The sequence below is a fragment of the Cynoglossus semilaevis genome, chromosome 10, assembly GCF_000523025.1.
Source record: "Cynoglossus semilaevis isolate Cse_v1.0 chromosome 10, Cse_v1.0, whole genome shotgun sequence".
In the NCBI taxonomy this organism is placed as follows: domain Eukaryota; kingdom Metazoa; phylum Chordata; class Actinopteri; order Pleuronectiformes; family Cynoglossidae; genus Cynoglossus; species Cynoglossus semilaevis.
In genome coordinates this window covers 16,205,783-16,230,612 of record NC_024316.1, presented here as the reverse complement: position 1 = coordinate 16,230,612, position 24,830 = coordinate 16,205,783, and the positions used below count along the sequence as shown (strand labels likewise).

Sequence of the window (24,830 nt, the reverse complement as noted above, 5' to 3'; positions counted from 1 at the left end):
ACCGAAATCGGGGAGAATCCTTGATACAATCTTCAAAATCCACCGTCATTGTCCCAGGCTGGAGTTAAACACTTTTCCACACACTCAGAATTGGAGTTTCATCTCCCGGGGCTGAACAAACCACAGACGTTAGTATCCGCTACAGTGACACTGCCTCGGTGTTCTGCTCCTGCACTGTCCGCTCCCGCCTTCACTCTGTTCGGCTCTGGTTTAATCTGAGCAGCCGCTTCTTCCAGCTGCACTGTGATGCGTTCAAGGACAACTCCCACAATTTGAAGAAATCAATGCAGGCAAACTACACGTCTGCGCTTCAGCATTGAATCAAAACATTAAGTTTATTTCCTCCAAACTTAACACTGCTTAAATGAACACATAGAAACCTGACGTTTTTCACGTTATAGCTTAGTATCAATCATCTTACGTCCTAATTTAAAATAAAACAGCAAACATAACATCCAACCCAGTTAACATTTTGACAGATATCTTTAACCTGTGTTTAAAAAAATGCTAAATTTGAATTTTATGGTAATACAGATATATTAAGGCTATTTTTTGTACCTGTTTCGGTTTCTGATCATCGATTGGTTGAGTCATCTACAGCTCCACCCTCATGAACATGAGGATTTGTCTACCAAATGAAGTTGGCAGCACACATTTGCAATACATTTTAATTCTTTGTCAGGTTTGTTCTTTGTTATAAATGTCGTGATCTCGCGATCTGCATTCAACATTTATTTCTATTTAAATATATATATATATATATATGTCACCGGCTGGTATTATAGTACAATGCAATCAGACTGTCAGTTTTATGAAGTTGTCATTAAAAACTGTGCTTTGTGACGTGGGTTTTAATGGATAAGCAGCTCCAGGAATCACGTTTTTTTCCTCACTTATCTCAAATATGTCGACTTTACTTGTGGGATAAAGTCAAGCACGATTATTATTTTTAACAACTACAACTTTAATATTTACCGATTGCACGTGGAGGCAGCACATGCTCGTGCCTCGTGAGTTCGATGGTGACGTCACGTTTCCATTCAATTGAATGAACCAATAAATACAACTTTTACTACACAATAACGTCATTAAACGCCCCCAGAAACTCTACTCTCTCTCAGACTGGGATGTCTAACATCAAATTAAACCAGATTTAATATATAATATAAATTACATTTACTCTCGAATAGGTTGTAATTTGGCCGAATGATTGATTCATCCTTTTAAATATTTTATTATTACATTTTCAAAAATAGTATATAATAATATTCAAAAAAAAACTATTGAAACTAATATTTCCTTAACACTAACAGTAAGAATAACTATTTTAAAAATGCCGTGAAATCAGGCTATTCTAAGCACATGCGTTTCCCTAACAAGGCTATTAATATTCAGCGGAAATAGGAAAGGCTGCTGAAACAGCGCCAGCCCGGGATTTCACTGCAGGCTTTCATAGAGCACCATTGTTCCTTCCGGTCCATGTTTGATAAAGGCTGCAGCTCAGGACGTGAATGGAGATGATGTCATCCATTCTCGGCACAGAGTCTGACTAAATTCCGTCATGATTAAAAAAAAAAAAGAAATTCAAGGAAAGACACGGGGTGAATTGCTTTTTTTGAATCTCCCTCCTCCTTCTTTGTAGAGTTCTGGAGAACTGAAATCCAGTTCCTTTCAAATGTTCTTTTACTACAAGAAAGCAGGTGGCGCTAGATCAAAACCTGTTGCAGACGTTTTGAACAAGTTAACATTCACGTTTGGTTAAAAAATGTGGTTTTTGCTTTGATTTCAGATTGTTTTTTATCCTTTTATTTAAGGATGAACTGACTTGATTAGATTAGACACAGAAATAATGATTAAAACTTACTTTTTTACTCATTAAAATGAAAAAGTTAAAATAATAACACCTGCCTTAGTATTTTCTCTATAAAATATGGATACTTTTATTATTATTTTTACTTTTTTTAAAATGCTTTAACAAAATAAGTGTATAGTACGATGTGATTGTACACTGTCACCATTGTCACTGCACTGTTGCAGGAGTTTGGAGGGAAAAAATGAACAAAATCTATTCTCGAATGTGGTGTTGAACAGGTTTGTACGTCAGCGAACGGACACGCAAGAGCGTCTGCGTATCATTGATTATACAGTGACACCTGGAGTCAAAGGGATGTAATTACAAGCGGTGTGCTGAGCAGCGTGACTCCGGGCTCCTTATGAAGACGAGGGGAAAAAGTAGGTCACACTGACTGAGACCCACACATATTGTCTGATTTGAGGAGGCGACATGTAACACTGTTGGAAACAGGAAAGCTGGAGGACACGGAGCGATTCACAACACCACCACCGCCGTGGCAAAAATAAAATGTAAAACAAGTCAGTATTACTCACCAATTGTCCAGTTTTAATACTTCCCATCTCTGAGATTAGAAACTGAGACACCTGTTTTTTATTTTTTAAAAATACTCATTTTGCCACAGAAAAATATATATAAATATGTACATTAAAAAAAAACAAAACAAAAAAAAACAAAAATCCGCACCTGCAGTTTTAGTATTTAGAACCACATAAACTGACTTACAACGCTGCCCCCTTGTGGTGACACAGTGGTAGTGAATCCATTAATTTAATTCTGTTAAAAAAAACGCAAAAATTCGTTGTTGATTTTCACAATATTTCATAATAGTGTCATTGAAAAATCAATAGAGAGATGAAGCCTTACTGACTGAGGCTGAGCTGCTGTCGCTCTGATTGATGGTGGTCACGTCATCGTCCCTGACCGCAGACCTTGATGCTCGCATTAAATACCTGGGAACATGCTGGAAAACAAAGTCGATACTTTGGTAAAATAAACAAACAATATGATGACTATTACTGCGTCAAAAGTTATGCAATTATAAGGGATTGACACTGATATATGTTTATGCACGAAAGTATCCGCTGTAGATATGAATCGAGTTATCACAGGAAGTCAATGCGATAAAAAACGTTAAAATAAAAAGAAACTGACCTTTTCTAAATTTACGGGCCTTTTAAATAAAAATATACCTTCAGAAGTACAATTAAATTAAATTTGACTGAATTATTATGGTATTATGGAATTATTAGGTAACTATACCAGATCATGTGATTAATCACAATTACAATAGTTTTCGTGATTGTCAGTCCTAAAAGGCGGCTTTGTTGATGGAACATGTAAATATTCTAAAGGAAACCCTGAGGGTAAAAAAAAAGGGTGGCGGAGAAAACAGACTCTTTACATTATGTAGACAGTAAAAGTGTGTCTGTGGGCGGTGGTGGCGGGCGACCTGGAAGTGGGTTTTTCCATGCACTGTGCTTGGTGCAGCCGTGCACTTTTGAGAAAAGCATCAGTCACAGCGATGTGTGGTCGTGGTGTCACAACACTGTACTTCCACTGACTGGTTTGTCTCAGACCTCTTCCTGTCGATAGCTTAAATGAGTACTGCTAACTACACTCACATGTTATTAAAACGACTTGTTTATATACTGTCATGTTCAGTGTGGATCATCATGAATGACCTGCAGCTTTTCTTATACAGTAAAGTATAAAAAAAGAGTGTAAAGTCAAATTTTGTTTAAATCAAAATAAAATTAACATTTAATTTGATAACTTTTTATACCGCATTACTTGCTCTTTAACCTTTAAAACAGGAATACAATTATACAAATTAAAATATTTGTTCTGAGAAGTGTTCACTGACCCAGGTTGTTGGTGTTCGAGGACTAGAGTCAGCGCTGGTTCCGCTCCGGAGCCTGGTACTGCGTCGTCGTCCCGTGGAGCTGCTGGGTCGATTTGTAGTCGAGACTCTAAGCCGGTTTGTGATCAATGCAGGACCATCAAAGTCAGACAGAAGGTCGGTCACTTCTCCATCACTGATGTCGGCCTCCAACATGGAGTCATCTTTAAAGGGAGAACGTCACAAAAACAACACAAAAGTCAGACAAATAAAAAAAACCTCTACTCAATAATGGGGGTTGGTGTCGCTTCACATCTTTCGCAACACAAAAGTCAGACAAATAAAAAAATACTCTACTCAATAATGGGGGTTGGCGTCGCTTCACATCTTTCATTATTAAATCACACACTATTTGAAACAAAAACATCACTGAAATCTTCGTCTTACTTTTAAACTCTCTAAAACAAAATTGAGTGAACTCCACTGCTTTACCTGTATGAGGAGGATGGGCCAGACAATCGGAACAAATCCAGTCGCCTTCAGGAGCTGAACTTAATGACGGTGTCAAACAGTTCATATGATACCTGTGAAGATACACAAAAATTACTTCTGTGCTTTTAAGTAACTTCTGCAAAATTCTGTAGAAGAAAAAAAATATATTATTTGATTCCGACTGCATTAATGATTTGTAAAATGAAAATGTTCAACTGGCTTATTTGAGGAAAAAGTAATAGTAACTACCATACCCTGAATCACAGTGTATGCACACCAGCATCTGTCGTCTCCGGTCACTACGTCCACATTCGTCACAGTGGACAGCACCACCTGTTGGCTCTTCTACCTCAGTTTCCTCCTTCTTTGATTGCACCTTTATCTATAAAAGCAGCGACGGTATCGTTCATTCAACGTCACCTCAACCCTGCAGTCAGTCTCACTCACACATTGCAAATGTTTTCACCTTATTTTGAATGGCACCTCCCGGACGTTGTCTCTGGTGGATGAAGTCAAAACTGGTTCGATCCACGGGACATGTGTTTGCAGTCTGATGAGGAAAATAATTCAAAACAGTGTTTTTAAGACCAAGCTAAAAGCTATTCTGGAGAGCAGGCGGCTCGGGTTATCAGTGATTATTACATGCACAGCAGCATCACGTGATTAAGAAAACGGACAAATGAATAACAGCGCTGTTTTCAGTCGTTATCAGTGATTATTACATGCACAGCATCATCACGTGATTAAGAAAACGGACAAAATCTATGGACAAAATACTCATATCCTTTGAAATCACAGTGTAGATCGGTGTTTGCTGCAACATGCGTCAGAGCATTCTCGGTTGTATTTGTGGGTGTTGTGTGTTTACCTGGGACCATTGGAGAATACACTCAAAGCAGAAAAAATGCCGACAATTCGGGAGAGAGCCCACGGATTGATCCTTGAACAGACTCAGACAAATGTAACATCTGTCTGCTTTGTCCAGCACCGAGGAAGAACACTCCATGTCTTCGTCCTCTCCAGAATATTTTTTAAATTGTAAATAAAATAAAAAACAAACAAACAAAATGCTCTAAATGCGTTTAGTCCTGCAAAACTAGGTCGACATGTCCTCAATAAAAACAATTCTTAACTACATATTTAAATGCAACGTTGGCCCAGTATATTTGTTGACATTTAGCTCAGCCGCTAACTCCAGCATAGCGGAACTCGTTCGTTATTTTAGTTATAAAACAACTTCATGTTCACAAATGTGAGCATCTTAAAAATACAATGTAGATTTTATAAAATAAATGGCATACTTGATTATGCTAAAAGAAAAAGACTACTTCTCAGCCATCGGTTTGAACCTCTTCTTTATGGCACGACAACAAACACAAGTGATGGAAATACCGCCACCTGCTGTATGGGAGTATATGGCGTCAAAACGGTCCGATTTAAACCGCAAAAACTTTTCATATCCTATATTTAAGTCGAAATATCTTTGAGACTAGACTCCACCGATCATCGACGAACTCAAAAGATTAGTAACAAGTAAATGATACATGCCCAGGTAAGTTAGAATTGTATTATTTTAATAAAAAGAATAAATGTACAACAGTAATAGAATAGAAAATAATAGTCTTTATTGTCATATTATATTGTAATAAATGAAGGTTAGATAATTTATGGTAATTAATTAATATGTATTTAATGCAAAAAAATCATAACCTCAAAAAATATAAATAAATTATAATAAGACCTCAGGAGGCGCAATATCTGTATCATGATCTAAACTCGGTCTGTGGTTTCCTGCTGTACAGGCAGAGAAGAGCAGAGGGTTTTTTTCTCTCAAAAGCTCACAGACAGAAGATCAACAACGAGGGGTAGCGCGAGTTTTCACTTGTGTGCTGGAAAAGAAAGACAGACTGGTAAATAACTTTTCTTTTTTGCTTTTTACTTTTCCATGTTTTAATTTCCTCTAAATGTGTCAATCTGTGTAGTTTAGGTTTATTTAGTAAATCCAGGAAAACAGGGGAAAAAATAATCTGATGTGTGCTAAAGCTTGAACTATGATCAACAACAATTAAAAAAAAAACATTGTTAATAATACCAATGCTAACACTTTAATTTAACGGAGTTATAACTATTTTGGTAGAGATTTAAAAACATAATGTTTTGTGACATCTTGGGTAAATGAGGCGAAGGTAAACCCAGGTTGGACAACAGTTTAAAGAACTAGGTGTAGTAGTAGTAATTGAACATTTAAATTATAGCATACTGTACTGATAGAATGGAAACATGTTGCTCCATCTCCACAGGGCCACCAGTGATGCAGCAGCGTGTATGAGGATCAACCCCCTCTTTCCGGCTTTCACTTAACTACATTCACAAGTAAGAAAACCCCAACAGTGAACCGACGATGAACGTGACGGACGCCGGCTGCGGGACCCCTTCAGCAGAGTTCCAGTACTACCTGTTCCCAGTCATCTATACTCTGGCTCTAACTGTCGGACTTCCTGGAAACCTATTGGCTCTCTTCTACTTCACCTTCAAGATCACTCCCCGGACATCCTTCAGTGTTTACATCAGTAACCTGGCTCTGGCAGACGTCGCCATCCTCTGCACGTTACCTTTCAAAATTCACTACCACCTCAACAACAACAACTGGGTGTTTGGGGACGTGGCCTGTCGCATCATAGGGGTTCTGTTCTTCGCCAATATTTACACGAGCATCTGCTTCATGACTTGTATCTGCTTGGATCGCTACATCGCCACGCTACATCCACACACCTACCGCAGGCTGCGGAGACCGCAGCACTCCCTGAGTGTGAGCATAGTGCTGTGGAGTGTGGCCGGTGTGGCTATGCTCATCTTCGTCCTCATGGGACCCCTAGAAACCAACGTGGATAAACCAGGAAGCCACAGCTGCTTTGAGAACTTTGCCAAACACGAGTGGGACACGCGCCTGTGGACATACTCCGTGCTCAGTCTCATCTTCTGCTCTCTGCTGCCCTCTCTCATCATCCTGGTGTGTTACCCACTGGCTGCGAGGCGAATCTCCTTGATCAAGACCAAAACAGCCCAGAGGGCGGTGAGGGTCATCTACACCATCCTGGCCATCACGCTGCTCTGCTTCCTGCCCAACCATGTTGTGTATCTGCTGCACTTTCTCCGACGAATGGATGTCATCAAGAGTTGCTCCACCGCCAACCAGATCTTCATCGCCCGCAGGGTCACCATGGCCCTCGTCACCCTTAACACCTGTCTGGATCCTGTGCTTTACTACGTCACCACCAGCCACTTCAAATGGAAGCATGTGTTCCTGAAGTGGCTGTTTGGACGAGTACGGAGGAGGACTGGTGTTTACACCATCACTGTGAGCTGAGGGCCAGAGAAATGACAATGTATATCATATGTAATTACGGTCTCTTCGTGTGTTGCCATGTAACTGGGGTGTGCCAAAAATAGTTTTATATAAAAAAAAACCTTTATTCACATTGTGTCAGAAACTGATGCCCAGATATTTTATGCATTATTTTTTAACAAGAGATGGAAGTGTAAAATGATTTGTTGGTCATCTCCTGAAGTTCATGGTTCCCCTGCTGGTGGTGCAAGAATTGCTTTGAATGTTGAATGTTTTTCTTTTATGTCTTTCAGCACAGTCCAGATGGAAGGCCTTTTTTCAGCAGATTTGACAAGTAACTGCCCAGGTCTTCATCCTGCCAGAGGAAAAGTAAAGTGAGACAAAAATACATATTTAAAAAAAAAAAAAAGTCTGAGACAGAAATTTTAAAAGTGTAAAATAATGTGTATAAAATTTTCTATAAACGTTTTTATTTTTTAATTTGTCACTCCTTTATTTACGTGTGTTTTTAATTATTGAAGCACTCTATATTTTTCTACAAATATTATGTTATCACAATCTGAGTATAACTTCTGCAACTGATGAAGCAAAGTTTAAAGCTTGATTTGCTGCCGAAGAATAAAGACTTTTCTAGAATAATCAGCGATATATGGACATTTAAAAGGCTGTTCATCTCTGCTGAGTACATCTGAATACACCTTACACATACTGTAGGTTGTTTCTTGCCCTTCAGCAGAAAGATCAACAGAAACTTCACTCCCACGATGTACTGGTTACACAGATTTGTTTTCCCTCCTGTTTTGTTTTGCTTCCCTTTTACTGGTCTTACTCTGCTCTAGTCCTCCCACAGCGGTGCTTTCACTTACCACTGCTCAGACCATCACTATGTGCCGGGGCTTTTTAAAGTACAACACTGTGGGCATTCCTCAAATAAGCCGGAAAAAAAAAAAGAAAAAAAACTTCCATGCACTTTGTATTAACACAACCAGACACAAACTGTTTTTATATATTCTGTATTATTATTATTTGAGTCAATAACAATAATAAAAATAAAAAATGAACCCGCAAAAAATGTGCCCCTTAAATTATGGTTTTTATACTTCCTGTTTTAAAGTAGTAGTTGTGTCATTCTTCCTTTTTCACATGAATTCGATAATTCTCCTGAAAGCTAGCTTGTCGTAAATGTTAATGATGTTAGATGCTAAATTAAATCAATGGCTGCATTTTTGGTCTGAAGAATGAAAAGAGGAAAAATAAAAATAAGAATTCAATCAAATTCAAAAGATCTATTTTGTCCCAAAGAACACACTAGAGAGAAATAATGACTTAAAAGAACAGTGAAGAAAAATGAATGCAATGAAAAGAAGAAAAAAAGAATGAGATCACTGAGAAAAATGAGAAGAAAGGCATAAGAAGGAGCAGATTCATTAAAAAATAAGAATAAGAAAGGCAGAAAGAAGAAGAGAAAAAGCAGAGTGAAAAGGAATAGAAGAATGATGGGGAAAAAGAAGAGTGAGGAAAAGATGGTGAGAAAAAAGTAAATGAGCAAAAGAAAAAGAAGGAGGTGGTAATGAAGAAGAAGAAGGTAGAGAAAAAATATTAAGAAGAGTAAGGAGGAAATTGAGCAGGGAAAAAATGAGAAGAAAAAGAATGAGAAGATAAATGTGAAAACCAAGAATGACAAAGGCTGATCCCCCCAACCCTCCACTCTGTTACTTGAACCAACTCTTGTTTGGGTTTCTGTTTGTGGGTAATTTGAACTGGTCTCACTGTTTCTAATGCCCGAACTCAAACTCCAACAACATCAGACAGACGTTACAGTCGGTTTTACCTGATAACTCCACGACAGCAGCAACACTTTGGTGTTGGTGTCTTCAGAGGAGGACGACACCTTGATGACGATGGACTCCACCATGACGGTGCCATCAGGGAGGTGCTGGATACTGTAACCTTTCAATAAGCTGCAACACAGACACGGGTCACAACATATGAACACAACGTTACTGTAACCTTTCAATAAGCTGCAACAGACACGGGTCACAACATATGAATACAACGTATAATAATAATAATAATAACACAGAACAAAGAAACAATTACAGATAATTAGTAGAAATGTTGTCTGAGCGTTTCAGAAATCAAAGATAAATATTCCGGAGTTACTAAAATCCCAACATCTTCCACTCTCACCCTTTCAAGTGTGTGTAGATTCTATGGAGTGTGTCAGCGTCACTGTGTGGGTCCTGGAGCTGCACACGACATGTGAATCGCAGCTGGTGTTCGTTGAGGCCGAGTTCCTTCAGAGCCTGTTCTGATGAAACCAGCTTCAAGCTCTGAGGTCGTGGGAAAAGATTTGAGAGTAAATATATTAATGGTTATATTTCAACAACTGCATATATACATATATATCTGTATGTGTATATATATAAATCCATATATTTCTGTTTAGGCATATATATTTATATATATTCTTGGCACACACACACACACACTTTATATTTGATTAAAATCACTTACATTTTCTTTCATAATCAGAGTTCCGTGCATGGGGCGAGGTTTTTTGGGATCAGGCAGAGGACCTTTAAAACAAAGATAATAAAATTGTAATATATCATAAATATATAGATTATCTCCTAACATGAGCCCAGCCCATGATGTGGTGTGTTGTTCTAGGGCTCTGCGGTCAGAAAACCCCTTACAGTCTTAAAATGTCATGTGGTTTTTGTTCCACATCGACAAATACACAACACTGAATATTGAGAAAACCAATCTGGGTCATGATATATAGGAGGCACCGAGCAGAAATACCACCAGTACCACAGTATGCTGTGACCAACATTTACAGTCAGAGAAACTGCATAGGCTCACTACACCTTAAACACACAACACCAGGATCTGTCGGTAATTTCTCTGACTGTAGATACAGCATAACATTCCTGAACTTTAACGACAGCTTACCTCCGAGAGCCATCTCCCTCTTGAGCAGGTTGAGTGAGATATCCACAGGAACACTGGGGTTTGTTTTTACAGTTACAGTCTCGCCATTCGCTGGCATGTAACAGTCAATACCTGCAACATTAACATGGCAGGAAACAAACTCATCAGCAGATGGCTATTAAACTTAAAAATGAGAGAGCCGTTAAACAAGCTCTTCATGTGTGTATTTCTTCAATTTCTGCAAGTGTTGTGTTCAACTTAACAGGCCTGGGCCTAGTAGAGGAAAATGACACTAGAAGATCATTAAATTTCGTCACGTATGGGACAATCCCACTGTATTAACTCAACATCAAGAGCATCATAGAGGGGTTTGAAGCTGAATTTGCAATAAAAAACTATTTTCTTTGTGCACTCACTGAACTCCTGCTCAATCTTGCCCTTGAGAAACTCCATCTTGGCACCTTCGCCATGTACCAGCAGCATGTTACGAGGCTCTGCCATGCGAATGAGTTGCATGATGCCTTTAGCATCTGCATGGGCGCTGAATGACATGTACTCCACCTGTAGCTTCACATCCAACTGCAAAAAGAATTGTAAAAGGGAATTTCACCTCAAGCTTCTAGGGAAATGTATACAGATTTACAGAAGATTAAAATGTATTTCATTACGTTAGGGACGTAACAATATACACTGTTGGCTACATTTGTAATATAAAAAGTTGAAAGAAATTACATTTTTGTCATTTATTTGCAAATGACTGGAAATAAAATTCAAATAAAGCTTAAATATGTCAATTCAAGCCACTGAACTCAGTGTTATTTCAGAATTAGCATAAAAACACAAAAAAGAAAACATTTTAAAAAAAACCTCACCGTTGCTCTCCCTTCCATCTCTAGTTTTTTCTGTCCATTTAAGATCTTATGACCAATTGTTCCTTGTACACAGTATCCAGGCATAATCACCTAAAAAAACACAAACAACCTCAATTTTACTTTAATTAAAAAAAAAACACCAGCTTTTTTTTTTTAACATAAAATTCTTACCATGTTCTTCTCATTACCGGCCCATTTCTTAAAGATCTGCAAAGACTGACCGGCATGAAGCATCCCTGGTGTAGCAAACACCACCTGTAAGTAAAGAGTTATGCATGCAGTCAGTATTACTTTGCAATAGTTTAGGCAATTATACACAGTAAAGTAAAAAAAATAAATAAATATATACCATAGGTCCAGGGTTGTCAGCGTAGGAGCGGTCAAAAGCCTTGATGTGCTTGAATTCAAACATGTTCCTCTGTACGAAGGTTTTTCGGATCTTCTGGTTCGTCCACGTAATAAAAAGTTTGTAGTAATGGTTGGCTTTCTCTGTCAGCCCGGTGGAAAAGTAGATGGGGGCCTTTAGGTTCATTCTCTCCCTGTGCAGTGGGGAAATACGACCATTAATCACCATCATACTTAATAATGTCAAGCCAGCCATTTTAGTGAACGGCTATTTGTTTCGTGATTGATGAACCCTGTGTATTGTGACGATGTGCAGTTTGTCCCTGTAGAACAGGAATTTCTGTTCAGCTGAATCCAAAAATATTTGTCCAAAATTAATTATACATCACTGAGGTGAAGGATGGATTGTTGAAAAATCCCCAGACGTCACTGAAACTGTGCAGTTATTTCTGGGTAAAAAAAAACAAAAACCTACCAAAATGTTTCCAGCAGAATACACAGTTCCTGCGCTCGTCCAAGTGCAAAAACAGGGATGAGAACCTGAAAAAGAATAAAAGCATTTAATCATTCAATCATTTTATACAATCCATACGTTAATATATGTTTGTTTGTTTTTTTACCTTTCCTCCTCTTTCTATGGTCTCATGCACTTTCTTCAAAAAGTCTCTCTCTCTGCATCTCTTCGAATCACGGATGGTGGTGGCGTATGTCGACTCCGAGATGAGGATATCTGGGCGACACTTATCGATCCATGCAGCTCTGAGAATGTATTAACATAATAATGAAAAAAACTTTACTTTCACCAAGAAAAACCCCTATTTTTGAAAATAACAAATAGTTCTGAGAAACCTGTCTAAACATGGTTTGGTTATTAAAATCAGACACTTTTTTAAAGTAATAAAATTAAATCCGCCCTAGAACATTTTGACAGCCCCTGGTGAAATGATAGCACTTACCCCAAATGTCTGTCTGGTGTCATGTTATAGTCTCCCTGGAAAAAAAAAACATTTTTAGAGATGCATTTTTGGAACCGTTGAAGAGAGAGAAAACTGATGCTAAAGCTAAAGCAAATGCTAAGTCCTTGATATACTAAGATAAGAAAAAATGTCAGATTCTCTACCAAGTGTTGCTTGTTTGAAATTTTTCACAAATCAGTGTTAGGCAGATAAGAAAAAATGTCAGATTCTCTACTAAGTGTTGCCTGTTTGAAATGTGTACATTTTCACAAATCAGTGTTAGGTCAGGTCTTTAGTATCATTAAACTAGCAATAAACATTTATTTTAAGGTTACTGTACAGACTTGTTTACACTCACAGTATAAACCACTGACTCTAATCCCACTTTGATTTGAACCATGGCAGCTCCCAGGACATGGCCTGCATAGTACGCCTTGATCTCTAGCTCATCATCCACCTGAGATAAACCAGAGAAAAAAAATACAATAATTCAGTTCAGAACAGATAACTTCAGAACAGATAAGCAGCAGGTGCAGACTAAATTGTTCACAAGAGAGACACAGACACACATACTGCACCTGTACAGTTTGGTGAAGGTTCAGCGGCACCACTTTTTTCATGCAGTCCTTGATCATCTGTGAGGTGAAAAAATTGGTTTCTCCCTTTTTGTCAACTGTGATCTTTCGAAAGTCTTCCAGCAGTATTGGACAGATAGCCTTGGTGGGATGTGTCATGTAGATAGGACCATCATAACCCACCATCTCACTCATGTAAGGCAGAGCACCACAGTGATCCAGGTGAAAATGGCTGAGAATGGAACAGGTACAACCATGTAAACACACAATATTTGTATCTTGTTAATTAAATCAGGATACTAGCCCTCTTGTTGTAATATAAATGCCTTAATTATTTACTAATCCATACCCCTCTGACCTGCTGAAGCTCAGAGGAGATTTGAGTTTTACAGTTCCAGGTCCTAAACTTAAACAAACCAACTTCCTAGTTTTAACTCTCTCTTTTTTTTAGATAGATTTTTTAAGATGTTTGTTTGATGGTTTTGATGCTTTTATTTCTGTAATTTTATCATTTATGTCTTTATGTCTTGACCTATTGGTTTGGATCTGGATGTGACACAAACCTGATGATCACACAGTCCAAGAACTCTGTCAGGCGTCCATTCTGGGTGATGTAGGAGAAGTCTGGGAAACGTCTCTGGAATTACAACAACAACCTGATTTTAACATGAGATAACAATGTAGTTGATACGTAGTACATAAAGGAAATTAAACTTGAAACTTTAAAGAAAGTAAAAGAATTTTTTCTTTAGTAGCCAAAAAAGAGATTAAATTAATAGCATAAAGTTTTAATCCTTTTGCATGTAAAGTTTTACTTTGTGTGAAGAACAGATTCACTCACATCATCATTGTATCCCATGTGCATCCCACAATCTAACATAATGTTCTTTCCACCAATGGAAACCAGGATGCAGCTGCGCCCAACATCTTGGCCAGCACCTGGGGGAGAAAAGCACAAATTAAAAATCTCTTAAGTAATACAATTTGATTTTTACCATTTTTTAACCCATTTGCCAGACATATACTAATTCATTCCAGAAATGACTGGTTAATGGTAAATATCGCGCTGTTAGAATTTACTTACTCTAAACTTTAAAGTCTATAAAGCAATAATTTTGACTTTTTTAAATAAAAGATGCGGTAAATGAAACATGTATAAAAGTATATACAGTACATACACACACTTGCAAGTCACTGAAAGTGCAGTGCGTATTGACAGAACTAGCTTCGCTGCTAAATTACCAAAACCGTAAGGCTACTCACCAAGCGGTGTTACGTTTATTTCAGGCATTCTATTTCGTCAAGACTGAGCCGTAAACATCTAAAAAAGAAATGCACACATAATAGTCGACATGTACTATTTCCAATGAATTACTATTTATCTTCAAAGGAACACTCAATATTTCATTTGTTGTGAACATGTGAAGCGGATATGGCGTCCATCTTAAACTTTCCGGTGACCAATTTCAAAATAAACCCAATCTCGTACTTGCGAAAACTAAGGGATATCAGTTAATAGAAATCTCTATATTTTGCCATAATTTTTAGTAAGTAATGCTTTTTTAACAGATATTTTTAACTTTAAATTGATTAACACACAAATTACCGTTGGTTACGTAATATAGAAATGTAGCCTAAGAAACCGTAAATGCCCAGGCTATGTCAAAACTCATCATAATAAAATTTTAATCAAACATATGTTTAAAATAAATGTAGTATAACAAGTTATACGTCTTTTCTAACGTCCTTTGTTGTTGTTTGGTGCAACACGATTTTAAACTCACAACCATTGAGTATTATTTTGAAAGGACAACATGGTCTGATTTCTGGCGTTTCCCGGCTCGAGTCTGCGCAATAGGAAGGAATTATGGTTCTCAGGAGAAGTTGTAGTTGTTTTTCGTTTTGAGCTTGTTTGGCAGATGACGTGTTCTGTCTTTGGCTGTTTATACGAGACCTGCAGTGACTTTCAGTTTATGTTAAAGAGTCGGTTAATCTGCTCATCTCTGTGTTACCTGTGTCCTGACAGCGTTTGTTCTCGTAGAAAGCCATGGCGGACTGTGAAGATCAGAAATTCTCCCTAATGGAGGTCCTCGACACTTTCAAACTGTGTGTGTCGGAACAGAAGGAAGTTTACCTACAGAATTATGTCGAGGGATGGCGTGGACTTGTCAAGTAGGTGATTCTGACAGAGACATCTCAATGTCAATTTCTCCTTTGCAGTGCATATCCACCTAAAAATGACAACACACACACCATGTTTTGTTTTCATTTTTACAAAGAAACCACAAAGCTCCAAACTGCGTGCGGGGACTAGAAACACATATAGAATCGATTTTTTTTACCTAGGGCGTTGGTCTGGACCTTTAGAAACATTTAGAGACATTTTTATCACACGTGTGACACACTTGATCAGCAGTTAAAACAAACAGTGCCTTAAGTTGTTTTGCCGTTAGCAAGCAAGCTGTGATTGTAACAAGACGTACAAAATTGTTTTAGACCTGATGTAATGATGTATGTGGAACTTAACCAACTTGTAAAACTGGTTGATGTGATGCATCAACCATGAATATATATTTTTTTATATAAATTATGCGTAAACTGATGCAGCTGACGCAAAGATGCTAAAAGTGACATTATTTAATGTGTACTACTGAGTTGTAACAGTAATATTTGTGCTTCTTAGGTTTCTGAACAGCTTAGGGAGCGTCTTTGGCTTTATCTCCAAGGATGTTGTGAACAAAATCCAGATCCTGGTCAACTACCTGAATGGGGAAAACGGGTCACAGTACATCACCATCCAGTCAATGGTTAAATATGAGCTTGATAATGAACTTGTGGACATGACCAAGAGAGGACGCCAGCCAGAGTCAGGCTCCCGTACTCTGCTGAGGCTCCACCGTGCACTCCGATGGCTGGAGCTCTTTCTGGAACGTCTCCGCACCAGCACTGAAGACAGCAAGACATCTGTCCTATGTTCAGAGGCCTACAACGAGTCCCTGGCCAAACATCACCCTTGGGTGGTCCGCAAGGCTGCAGGCATGGCATTCTGTGTGCTGCCTGGCCGTCCCGCTTTTTTTGAGGTGATGAACGTGGGCCCCCCAGATCAGGTGGTGGCCGTGCTGGGAGAGGCTGTGCCGCTGATCTCTGAAGTGTACACCATCACAGAGGAGCTCTACACACAACATAACCTGTTAGATTTACCATAGACAAGATGATACTGTAGGTTTACATTTGACCTAAAAATGCATTGTATGATTACTGTAATCCATGACCCATGGTCATGTGCTGCTACATCTACTTGGTTTTTATCTGTTGTATATGGTATTGGGCACAAATCGTAATTTAACTGACTGTACCTAGTACATTAGTAGATTTTTACACATAACTGATTTGAATGTAATGTTGCATGTTTGCATTTATCCAATGCACGTGAATCATTGTTTATGTTAAAGTCTTAGATTCAGAAGGAACAATGGGAATGTCATTAGTTTGTTTAAACTCCTCATCTGTATTTATTATTTTAAATATAAGATAATAATGTAGGGTGGTGGAAATGAGCCCCACGATACATTGAGGGTTTGATCTTGTGCTGTTATTAGTTTTTTCTTTTTTAAAAGAACCAAATTTTAGTGTAAGTTATTATATAAATATAAAAACCACAGAAGAGCCACATATATTCACATACAATGTAGTGGAATCTTACTTTAAAACAAAGATTAAACTCAACCTGAATGTACTGCTTGACTTTGTGATATTTGAATTGATTTTCAGTTTGGTTTTTGACTGTCACAAAAAGTATTGAATTAAATATTATGATCTTCTAGTTTCAACTCAATGTGAAACCTGGTTCTGTCATAATACTCGGAGTTGAAGAAAAACACGAAACCTGGTTCTGTCATAATACTCGGAGGAGTTGAAGAAAAACACGAGTTTGAATGGTTTTCTCATTTTTGTTTTATATCCAAGTGCTGCCACCTAGTGGGGAAAAACTTAATTGTTTTGCCTATAATTGTAGCACAAGCAAGGACAAATTATTCGCAAGACCTTGAGCCACTCGTTAATCAGTAATTTCTAAACATATAAATTCTTGTTTGGACGGCAAGACCTCCAGAACCAGCATGTCACCAGTTCGATTCCCAGTGGCAACTGATGGTGTTTTCTGCAGCTACAGAATACAGAATCAGAAATCAAGAATCAAACCCTCGACTGACTCGAGGTGCAGGATGAGGGTGAATGATCACTCTAAATCCGGTGTTAACATTAGTGTGAATTGTTGTACGTCTCCACACGTGGCTGTATCATGGACTGGTGAACTGTCCATTATATATATATACCTCCTGCCTTGGTCTTCTAATATTGACAAGAGACCCTGTGGGTATGAAAGGGATTAGGTGGTGGAGAGTGAATGAACAATGTTCTAAATCTATTAAACATGGTGTGTAAATGTGCATACTGGAAAGGAGGCGCAACTACATGCCCTTTTGTTTACAATAGCATAAATACCGCAATACTGCAGACCAGTTTTGTAAGACTTTCTCAGCACATCATAAAGATTCCCAGCGGGGCCGAGGTCTGCCAAGCCTTGTGCTCTTGCGTAGTCCCTCCACCAGGGAGCTCTACTACGTGACAGAGCTGTTACTACGGGATGTCATCGTCATGGCAACCATGTTCTCATGGTAACCAGTGACGCTAAAGGAGGAACAGGTGACTGGAAAGAGAGTCGAAGTTTTGGGTCTTAAACGCGTTTCGTGATAGCAACTCTGTAAATCAGTATTTACGGATACGATTATCTACAGCTACAACCAGACTGATCGTGCAGGTGCAGGAGAAGAGTCGCCGACTTTGACTGAACTCTTCTAGACTTTATTTTTTAGCGAAAGAAAGGAAACCAGGAAACAAGTGAAAGTTTCTGCAGAGGTGTTCACCCATGCATGTGACTAGACCGAAGTCCTCTAAAGGACGCAGCAGACCGGCTGCTGTAAACACCGGTCCAGATCCTGCCGTCGTCCACGGCAGCGGTAGTAATCCGGACCGGAACCTCCGCTCCCAGTCCGAACCCAGTATGAGACAAGAGGAGGTTTTGCTCAGTCTACAGAGCTCTGCTGCTGCCGCGCCGCTGAGCTTAAACAAGTACAAGGTTCTGCCGTCGATCGAGAGGAGGCGCTCAGATGGAGGTGAAACAGGTGGTGGAGTACAAAGTCTGTACACGAACATGTCACTGCTAACCATATCTGGACATAATGTCCCGGATCTCGTCAATGCGCAAATGAACAACTCTACAGCAAACGGAAAGTCAAGTGGCGGGTCACCTTTGACCCTGTCCAAAGAAGAGCCTCCAGAACCAAGCAAACATTCCGGTGCCATTGACAGTTTGCTCTTAGCTGTAAGAGCACCGTGTGGCAGGAGGCTTGAGCAGCACTTTAACCCCACAGATACTCTGCTGATGGTTCGAGTCAGCGCAGAGGACAGGTTTGGACACAGGTACGAGGACGCCTTCATCCAAACACTGGATGTGCCGAGAAGAAGCTACACAGACCTGGATATGACTCTGGCCCAGTGTGGCATCAAGAACAGATCAGTGCTGTGCATCACACTGAGCGGTAATGGTGTGGACCAAGATTGAAGTACAAGCATGCAGCTGAAACACAGCTGCATTGGTGGCATCTTAAGTCCCTTTATTCTGCTGTTGCTCAATATATTTTTACTGTATATAACATATACGTGTATATATATAAGCATACATATATGTATTTGTCATAAGAAGTGTCAAAAGTATGTTGAAATGCAACTCTTTTTGAGCAGGACCTTTTAAATCAACTAAAACAACAGTTAACAGTGAAATTAAAAATGTAGTTTCTACAAAACAACACTTTGACCTTTAACTTGACCAAAGCTGGTCAGCTTTTAACATTCTGTATGCTTTTGTGTGGATTTTCAAATTTCAGACAACACAAAAGAACATTTATTTTTCAATGTAAAAATGTTTAGGCGTGACCTCTGACAAAACCTTTTTATTTATATCAAAACAAACAGGATGTAGCAACAAAAACAAGTTTGGAGTTTTTTTTTCCTTACCAACTACCACTAAACTGAACCAAGCATTTTAATAAATTGAAATGCTTCAAGTGACTGGAGGACATATAAAGTGAAACACAAACAAACCATGCAGGAACCTGTAGATAAAACATGCATCTACATCACCCCACTTTAACAGAAACAAACACACAAATAAATTATCAACAAGCTGTTTAACAGTGAGTTAGTCTCACCGTCTCCGGGAGACAAGCCAGAGAACTTAAGGAGACTTCATTCCCGAAACCAAAGTCAGAAATAGCGAGATTTTTGAACAACCAACATTAGCATTTACCTTTTTTATAAACAGAACAAATGTAAAAAATAAACCTCTAAATAGAACTAACTTGATTCACCCTCTTGGTCCTGGAAGTGCATTCAGAGCAATTCAACAGAGAAGACGTTCCATTTCCTCCAGATTACTGGTGTCAAGTTTTGTTATTTTTCTGTCTGTGAGGAAAAGGGTTATAGAATGGGTTTCATATAAACTGGGACAAAAAATGACGAGTGGAATAATAATAATAATAATAATACTAAGAGTGACTTTTATTCAGCAATAAATGTGTATTGTTTAGGGACTTACTGAAATGCATCTGTATTTGCTGGATGACATCCATGCTACGTTCACTGTCAATCATATTTACAGCGAATCCTCTCCTGCCAAAGCGTCCTGTCCGACCAATACGGTGAAGGTACGTCTCGTTGTCGGCATCTCCTGCCATGTCCACTGGGAGGTCAAAGTTCACCACGAGCGACACCTGCTCGACATCGATACCTGGACCGAGGCCAAAACACGTTCAGAAGCATTCATGATCACCTGACGATTGATCGTGAAGTTATCGTACCGCCTCACCTCTGGAGCAAACGTTTGTGGTCACAAGCACTTTTTCCTTGCCGTTACGAAAACGATCGATAACAGCAGCCCTCTGCTCCACGGTCATTTCCCCACTCAGCAACGCCACCTGGTGGCCTTCTTTAGTCATTTGTGTAGCCAGCCAAGATGCCATCCTGCGAGTCTGAATGAAAAAAAAAACAAAAACATAATAGTGTTTCCTACGGTCAATATCTCTTCTTAAAACAAACTTTAAAAGTCACAAGAGTCTCATATTTATAAGACTTCACCAGAGATGTTCACAGGTCAGTTTTTTTTAAGTACGAGTCAAGTCCTAAGTTTCTAAAAAATAAAAGTCTCATGTCTCTTCTAGTTGTAATGAGCCTTCTATTGTCTGCTACTAATACTGCACAGCCAGCTGCAGGTGTTCTGGTCACCATTGTGTTACTGTCATCTCAGTATATGAGGTGCACACCCGTGTAATACGGTTCCTATGGTTACCATGACCAAAAAAAGAATTTTTTAAGTTTTCTCAAAATCAAGTCTGAAGTCTTTTGAGGACTAGACGTAAACTTGGGTATGCATCTGTGCTCTGTACTACCAGTACAAATACTTTGTGTTAGTAAAATTTAAATCAATTTTAATTTAAAATCTCACTTCACACTTGACTTTTTTTTTTGCAATAAAAAGTATAGCACCTTTACGCTAAGTGATAAAATGACTAAGTAACGGTCGCCAGTATCAACTGTTTGAAAAAGATAGAAAAGAAAAAGAAGATATTCTTTTGTATGTGATCTAGAATGATAAAGCCTGACTCACTTGGCAGAAGATCATGGCCTGTGCAATTGTAAGGCACCCGTACAGATTGCAGAGGGCTTTAAACTTGTCTTCCTCCTGCTGGCAGACCACGTAGAACTGCTTGATTGTGTCCAGTGTCTCCTCTTCTCGCTTCAGCTTGATGATATTGGGGTCAGGAACCACTTGCTCTGCAAACTTCCACACAGAATCCTCAAAGGTCGCAGAGAAAAGCAGCATCTGGCAGTCCTTGGACAGCTGTCTGCAGGTGGCAAAGGAAGAGAGTAGGGAATGTGTGACAACAGATGTTTAAGATTATGTCAGAAATGACTGGAATTCTGAAGCAGCCCACCGCTGGATTCGAATGCTCTGGTCACGATGACCCTGCGTGGCGATCATCACATCAGCCTCATCCAGGACAAACAGAGTGATGTTTTTGGGGTCAATATTCTTGAACTTGGTGCACCAATCGAGAACTGTGCCTGGTGTTCCGATGACAATCTGCTGCTCTAACTTCATGCCTCGGCCCACTGAATAGGACAAGATAAAAAGTTGAAAAGTCCATCCTCAAATACCTTGGTGTCATCAGTTACATAGATAAAGAAATATTTAATGTCATTATAGACATGTGCGAAGAAATAGAGTAAAGAGTAAAAGTTTTGTACACATCCATATATACAGTGAATAAAAGAGAAACACAGTAATGATCAGAGTATTTACAGGAGGTCAGTTGGTGTTGTCCATGTCAGGACCATGTAGTGATACCACAGCCATGGATTTACACTCACATATCTAATATATATCTAATAAACTCAATTATTATCAATGTGAAATCATTTCAGGTTCTGACAGTGTCAATTGTTCTTACGTCTGTTACCACGGATGGCGTAGGCCAGTTTCACATCTGTGTAAAACTTTCCCATTTGCTCAATGACCTGACCAATCTGCAGAGCGAGCTCATATGTCGGTGCGATGCACAGGCACTGCAGAAATAAACAGGTTTAAATGAAAAATATTCCCATCAGAGACCTGGGCTGAATATGGACAGTGGCAGGATCTGCCGAAGACACGTTATGTTCACCTGGGTCCATTTTTTTGCTGGATCTACGTGGCTGAGCATTGCCAGAGAAAAGGCAGCAGTTTTACCAGTGCCAGACTGTGACTGTGCAATTAGATTCTGAGGTCTGCAAACACAGAAACAGACTCAGACAAGAACGGCGCACAGGTGAAAATAATGTCACCATTTTTTTTAATGAGCTCAGTCTATTTCCAAACGATAAATGTATGCAACGAGGATAAAAGGATTTAAAAAATGTGGACAAAAAAGTATTTTATTTGACTACTGGAAAAAGTTTGTGGATGTCCTGCTTACAAAAAGAAACATTATTTTGTTCATTTTCAAAAATATTTAATATTTGTTCTTCAATCTGTCTCGTTTAAAGTGAAAAATAAATAAATAAATAAATAAATATAAAATTCTGAAGAGAAAAAAAGAGAGAAGGTGAACTCACGGTTGTGCCAACATCATGGGTAAAGCATTCTCCTGGATTCTGGATGGTCGGTTGAACCCCATGTTGTACACACCCTTCAACAGCTCAGGTTTCCTGTTCAATCACATCAAAATTAATTGAATGATGCAACATTTTTGAGAGCCAACACTTAGCTACTTTCAAATGTTTTTGTGCCAGAAAATGTTTTGATGGACCTATAAATGTTATAATAAAACAATAACATTAAAATAAAACAATTATAAAACATTAAAAATGTAATTAAATGGTGAAACAAGAGGTGAAAACAAGGTGTGAAGTGGTCGTCAAATACACCTGTTAATGAAGTACAACCCTGGTATTGCCTGTTTAATGCAGTTTTTCCTTTTTTTGCACATTTTAGTCTCAAATATGTCTGTGAAAACAAGGTGTGAAGTGGTCGTCATATACACCTGTTTCTGCTCTTTAAACAAGCCATATTAAGATTATGTTTTTTTAAATAACTTTTGGTAAGACTGTGGGCTCTATTTCTTAGGACATACCACATCATAGACCAGCCTCCTGACATGTCAAGAGGGACAGATAGATATAATAGAAATGACTAGAGATATAATTAGTATAGATAGTCAATAAAATCTTAAGTTGAAATTGAGATAAAAAATAAGACAATAGAGCCTTTTACAATGATAATTGATAACATGAAACATTTTTTATTCTCTTGCGCAGTTTTTATATATTCTGTGTAATATACACAGAATATACATGCTAACGGTTTTTTTGTGGTTATGTGTAATGTGCCAGGCGGAGTCCTTTGTGCATGTAGGTTTTATAGCACAAGTAATAAAACAGAATTGAGTTAACAGTTATTAATCACTAGGGTTGACCATTAAACACAGTGCCACCGTGGCACCAATTTCCAGAGCAGATCAGTATCTACACACCAAATACCAGTGCCTAAGCAGCTTCCATGGGCCACAGTGGAGCCATTGCAGAAATAAGAAGGGACTTGAAGGGACAGAAGTAGAATGGACTTGGCAGCAGGCTGTAGAAATAAACCTTAAGGCATAGTGATGACATTTTGCTGTTAAAAGGGGTTTTTATGATATGTTAAGGGAAGTAATTTCATCATTGAAGACTTTTGTTCTGTAAAATGCTTTTTTATTTAATTTTGCAGACTCACAGTCTTAGCTCCTCAAATGTCTTCACAGAGTACAGAGGAGAGGTGGGGTCCCTTTGCAAAACCTCAACCTGGTTTCTATTCCGCACTAGAGTATGGCGGATCAATTTATTTAGAAGAGACTGCTCCGCTGGATCAACCACTTCCCCGTCCTTGGTCAGAGCTCCAGTTGTATTCTTGATGGGGACAACATTCCCTGAGCAAGCATAAAAAACAGACAATGGTAAAAAAGAAAAAGAAAATTAGTAATCCATAAAAAACATAGAAGAAGAGGTTTAATAATTGTTATTATTGATGTTACCATTGACGTCTCCTGTCTGGTTTAAACGAGAGAGCAGTTGAGTTATCTCTCTTTTAGAAAACTCCATCTAAGTAAAACAAAACACTTTTTTATTGCATCGTTGACATGTGATTTGCCTGATTACAACAATAGTGCAAATTAAAACCCCAAATAAAAAACAGAGCAAGACTTGATACCACTTTGTATCTGTTGAGAAACCGTCAGAATTTCACAGATTCTAATTTAATATTTTTTTTAACACAAAATAACTCTTAAATTATTGTCTTCCACAAATTTCCACAGAATTCCAGACCATTTACTTGTAACATGTTGCGGCTAAAGACCCTAACTTATCTCTAAAGTCTGAGAAACAAATAAGGCTTGAAAAATGGACGCCATTTCCTGAACGAACACTTTGACAAACATAATACATTGGTTCCTTGAGGCCTACTGTCACAGTGCACCTTGCAATCAGTTTGTCCTCATAGTGAAAACACATTTATTATTAAATTAAAAAAAACATACATACATACATATGTAGCCATAGTGAAAACACATTTATTATTAAATAAAAAAACCATACATACATACATACATATGTAGACGTGATGGCGAATCTCCGAATTTAAGTTTAAACTGCTCATTAATTAACATACACTTGTTAGCTTTAGCCAATTTCGTATCAGACACCATTTTAGGGACACAAAAAAAAAAAACCCAACCTGTGATGGAGTTTTGGCTTCTTGCACGTCGACAGACTGTGCCCAAGAGTCCCCTAACATTGTGAAATGTGTCATTTTTAAACTCCTTTTTTTTGTTCTTAACCAGAAATAAAAGAAAGTTTAACGCTGGCGTGGTAGTGACGTGACTAAGAGTCGCTTTTCCGGATCGAACCAATCATAGCCTAAGTGGACCGAACTACAGCTGCCTTCAGGTCAATCGGAAACGGCGCCGTTTTAAAAACTTTCG

General features: G+C 38.5%; 7 protein-coding genes across 12 annotated transcripts in view; 3 read left to right on the top strand and 4 right to left on the bottom strand.

The window, feature by feature from the left end:
* acap3a (ArfGAP with coiled-coil, ankyrin repeat and PH domains 3a) overlaps nt 1-277 on the bottom strand; it is a 48,249-nt gene extending 47,972 nt beyond the window's left edge. For 3 of the 5 annotated variants that reach the window (XM_008319130.3, XM_008319127.3, XM_025059484.1), the window contains exon 1: nt 122-213. Coding sequence is in view for 1 of the 5 variants with exons in the window: in XM_025059485.1 (XP_024915253.1) it covers nt 3-49 (47 nt within the window). In the remaining 4 variants the exon portion in view is untranslated. Of the gene's footprint in view, nt 1-2 lie in introns of all 5 variants that reach the window. The other 2 variants (XM_025059485.1, XM_025059486.1) reach the window with 2 other exon arrangements.
* A 1,702-nt stretch (nt 278-1,979) lies between these two features.
* Nucleotides 1,980-5,551, bottom strand: LOC103385285 (PHD and RING finger domain-containing protein 1-like). 2 transcript variants are annotated; one of them, XM_017035781.2, is made up of 7 exons: nt 5,056-5,551; nt 4,654-4,737; nt 4,442-4,569; nt 4,188-4,279; nt 3,720-3,919; nt 2,724-2,816; nt 1,980-2,629 (listed from the first exon to the last, which is right to left on the bottom strand). In XM_017035781.2, the coding sequence occupies exons 1-7, from the start codon at nt 5,191-5,193 to the stop codon at nt 2,624-2,626; spliced, it is 741 nt and encodes a 246-aa protein (XP_016891270.1). In that variant the 5' UTR covers nt 5,194-5,551; the 3' UTR covers nt 1,980-2,623. The 2 variants fall into 2 exon arrangements, with proteins under 2 accessions (XP_016891270.1, XP_008317348.1); XM_008319126.3 differs by having other exon boundaries at nt 2,554-2,629; nt 2,720-2,816.
* Nucleotides 5,552-5,738: 187 nt separating this feature from the next.
* On the top strand, nt 5,739-7,590 carry LOC103385283 (lysophosphatidic acid receptor 6). Its single transcript, XM_025059546.1, has 2 exons — nt 5,739-6,097; nt 6,488-7,590. Exon 2 carries the CDS (start codon nt 6,589-6,591, stop codon nt 7,552-7,554), a length of 966 nt encoding a protein of 321 aa, XP_024915314.1. The 5' UTR covers nt 5,739-6,097; nt 6,488-6,588; the 3' UTR covers nt 7,555-7,590.
* Nucleotides 7,591-7,643: 53 nt separating this feature from the next.
* ints11 (integrator complex subunit 11) lies at nt 7,644-14,669 on the bottom strand. Its single transcript, XM_008319125.3, has 17 exons — nt 14,482-14,669; nt 14,060-14,157; nt 13,782-13,855; nt 13,222-13,450; nt 13,002-13,100; nt 12,644-12,678; nt 12,308-12,446; nt 12,163-12,227; nt 11,692-11,881; nt 11,514-11,597; nt 11,343-11,432; nt 10,887-11,049; nt 10,492-10,602; nt 10,051-10,112; nt 9,724-9,866; nt 9,365-9,494; nt 7,644-7,888 (listed from the first exon to the last, which is right to left on the bottom strand). Exons 1-17 carry the CDS (start codon nt 14,507-14,509, stop codon nt 7,823-7,825), a joined length of 1,806 nt encoding a protein of 601 aa, XP_008317347.1. The 5' UTR covers nt 14,510-14,669; the 3' UTR covers nt 7,644-7,822.
* A 345-nt stretch (nt 14,670-15,014) lies between these two features.
* cptp (ceramide-1-phosphate transfer protein) lies at nt 15,015-16,944 on the top strand. Its single transcript, XM_025059710.1, has 2 exons — nt 15,015-15,390; nt 15,902-16,944. The coding sequence occupies exons 1-2, from the start codon at nt 15,266-15,268 to the stop codon at nt 16,422-16,424; spliced, it is 648 nt and encodes a 215-aa protein (XP_024915478.1). The 5' UTR covers nt 15,015-15,265; the 3' UTR covers nt 16,425-16,944.
* Nucleotides 16,945-17,142: 198 nt separating this feature from the next.
* Nucleotides 17,143-19,095, top strand: ubxn10 (UBX domain protein 10). Its single transcript, XM_008319139.2, has one exon. The coding sequence runs from the start codon at nt 18,146-18,148 to the stop codon at nt 18,839-18,841; it is 696 nt and encodes a 231-aa protein (XP_008317361.1). The 5' UTR covers nt 17,143-18,145; the 3' UTR covers nt 18,842-19,095.
* Nucleotides 19,096-19,213: 118 nt separating this feature from the next.
* Nucleotides 19,214-24,795, bottom strand: ddx19a (DEAD-box helicase 19a). Its single transcript, XM_008319122.3, has 11 exons — nt 24,584-24,795; nt 23,883-23,949; nt 23,585-23,777; nt 22,429-22,521; nt 21,999-22,101; nt 21,786-21,900; nt 21,270-21,447; nt 20,942-21,179; nt 20,144-20,306; nt 19,874-20,065; nt 19,214-19,740 (listed from the first exon to the last, which is right to left on the bottom strand). The coding sequence occupies exons 1-11, from the start codon at nt 24,656-24,658 to the stop codon at nt 19,679-19,681; spliced, it is 1,479 nt and encodes a 492-aa protein (XP_008317344.1). The 5' UTR covers nt 24,659-24,795; the 3' UTR covers nt 19,214-19,678.
* Between the last annotated feature and the right edge of the window lie 35 nt (nt 24,796-24,830).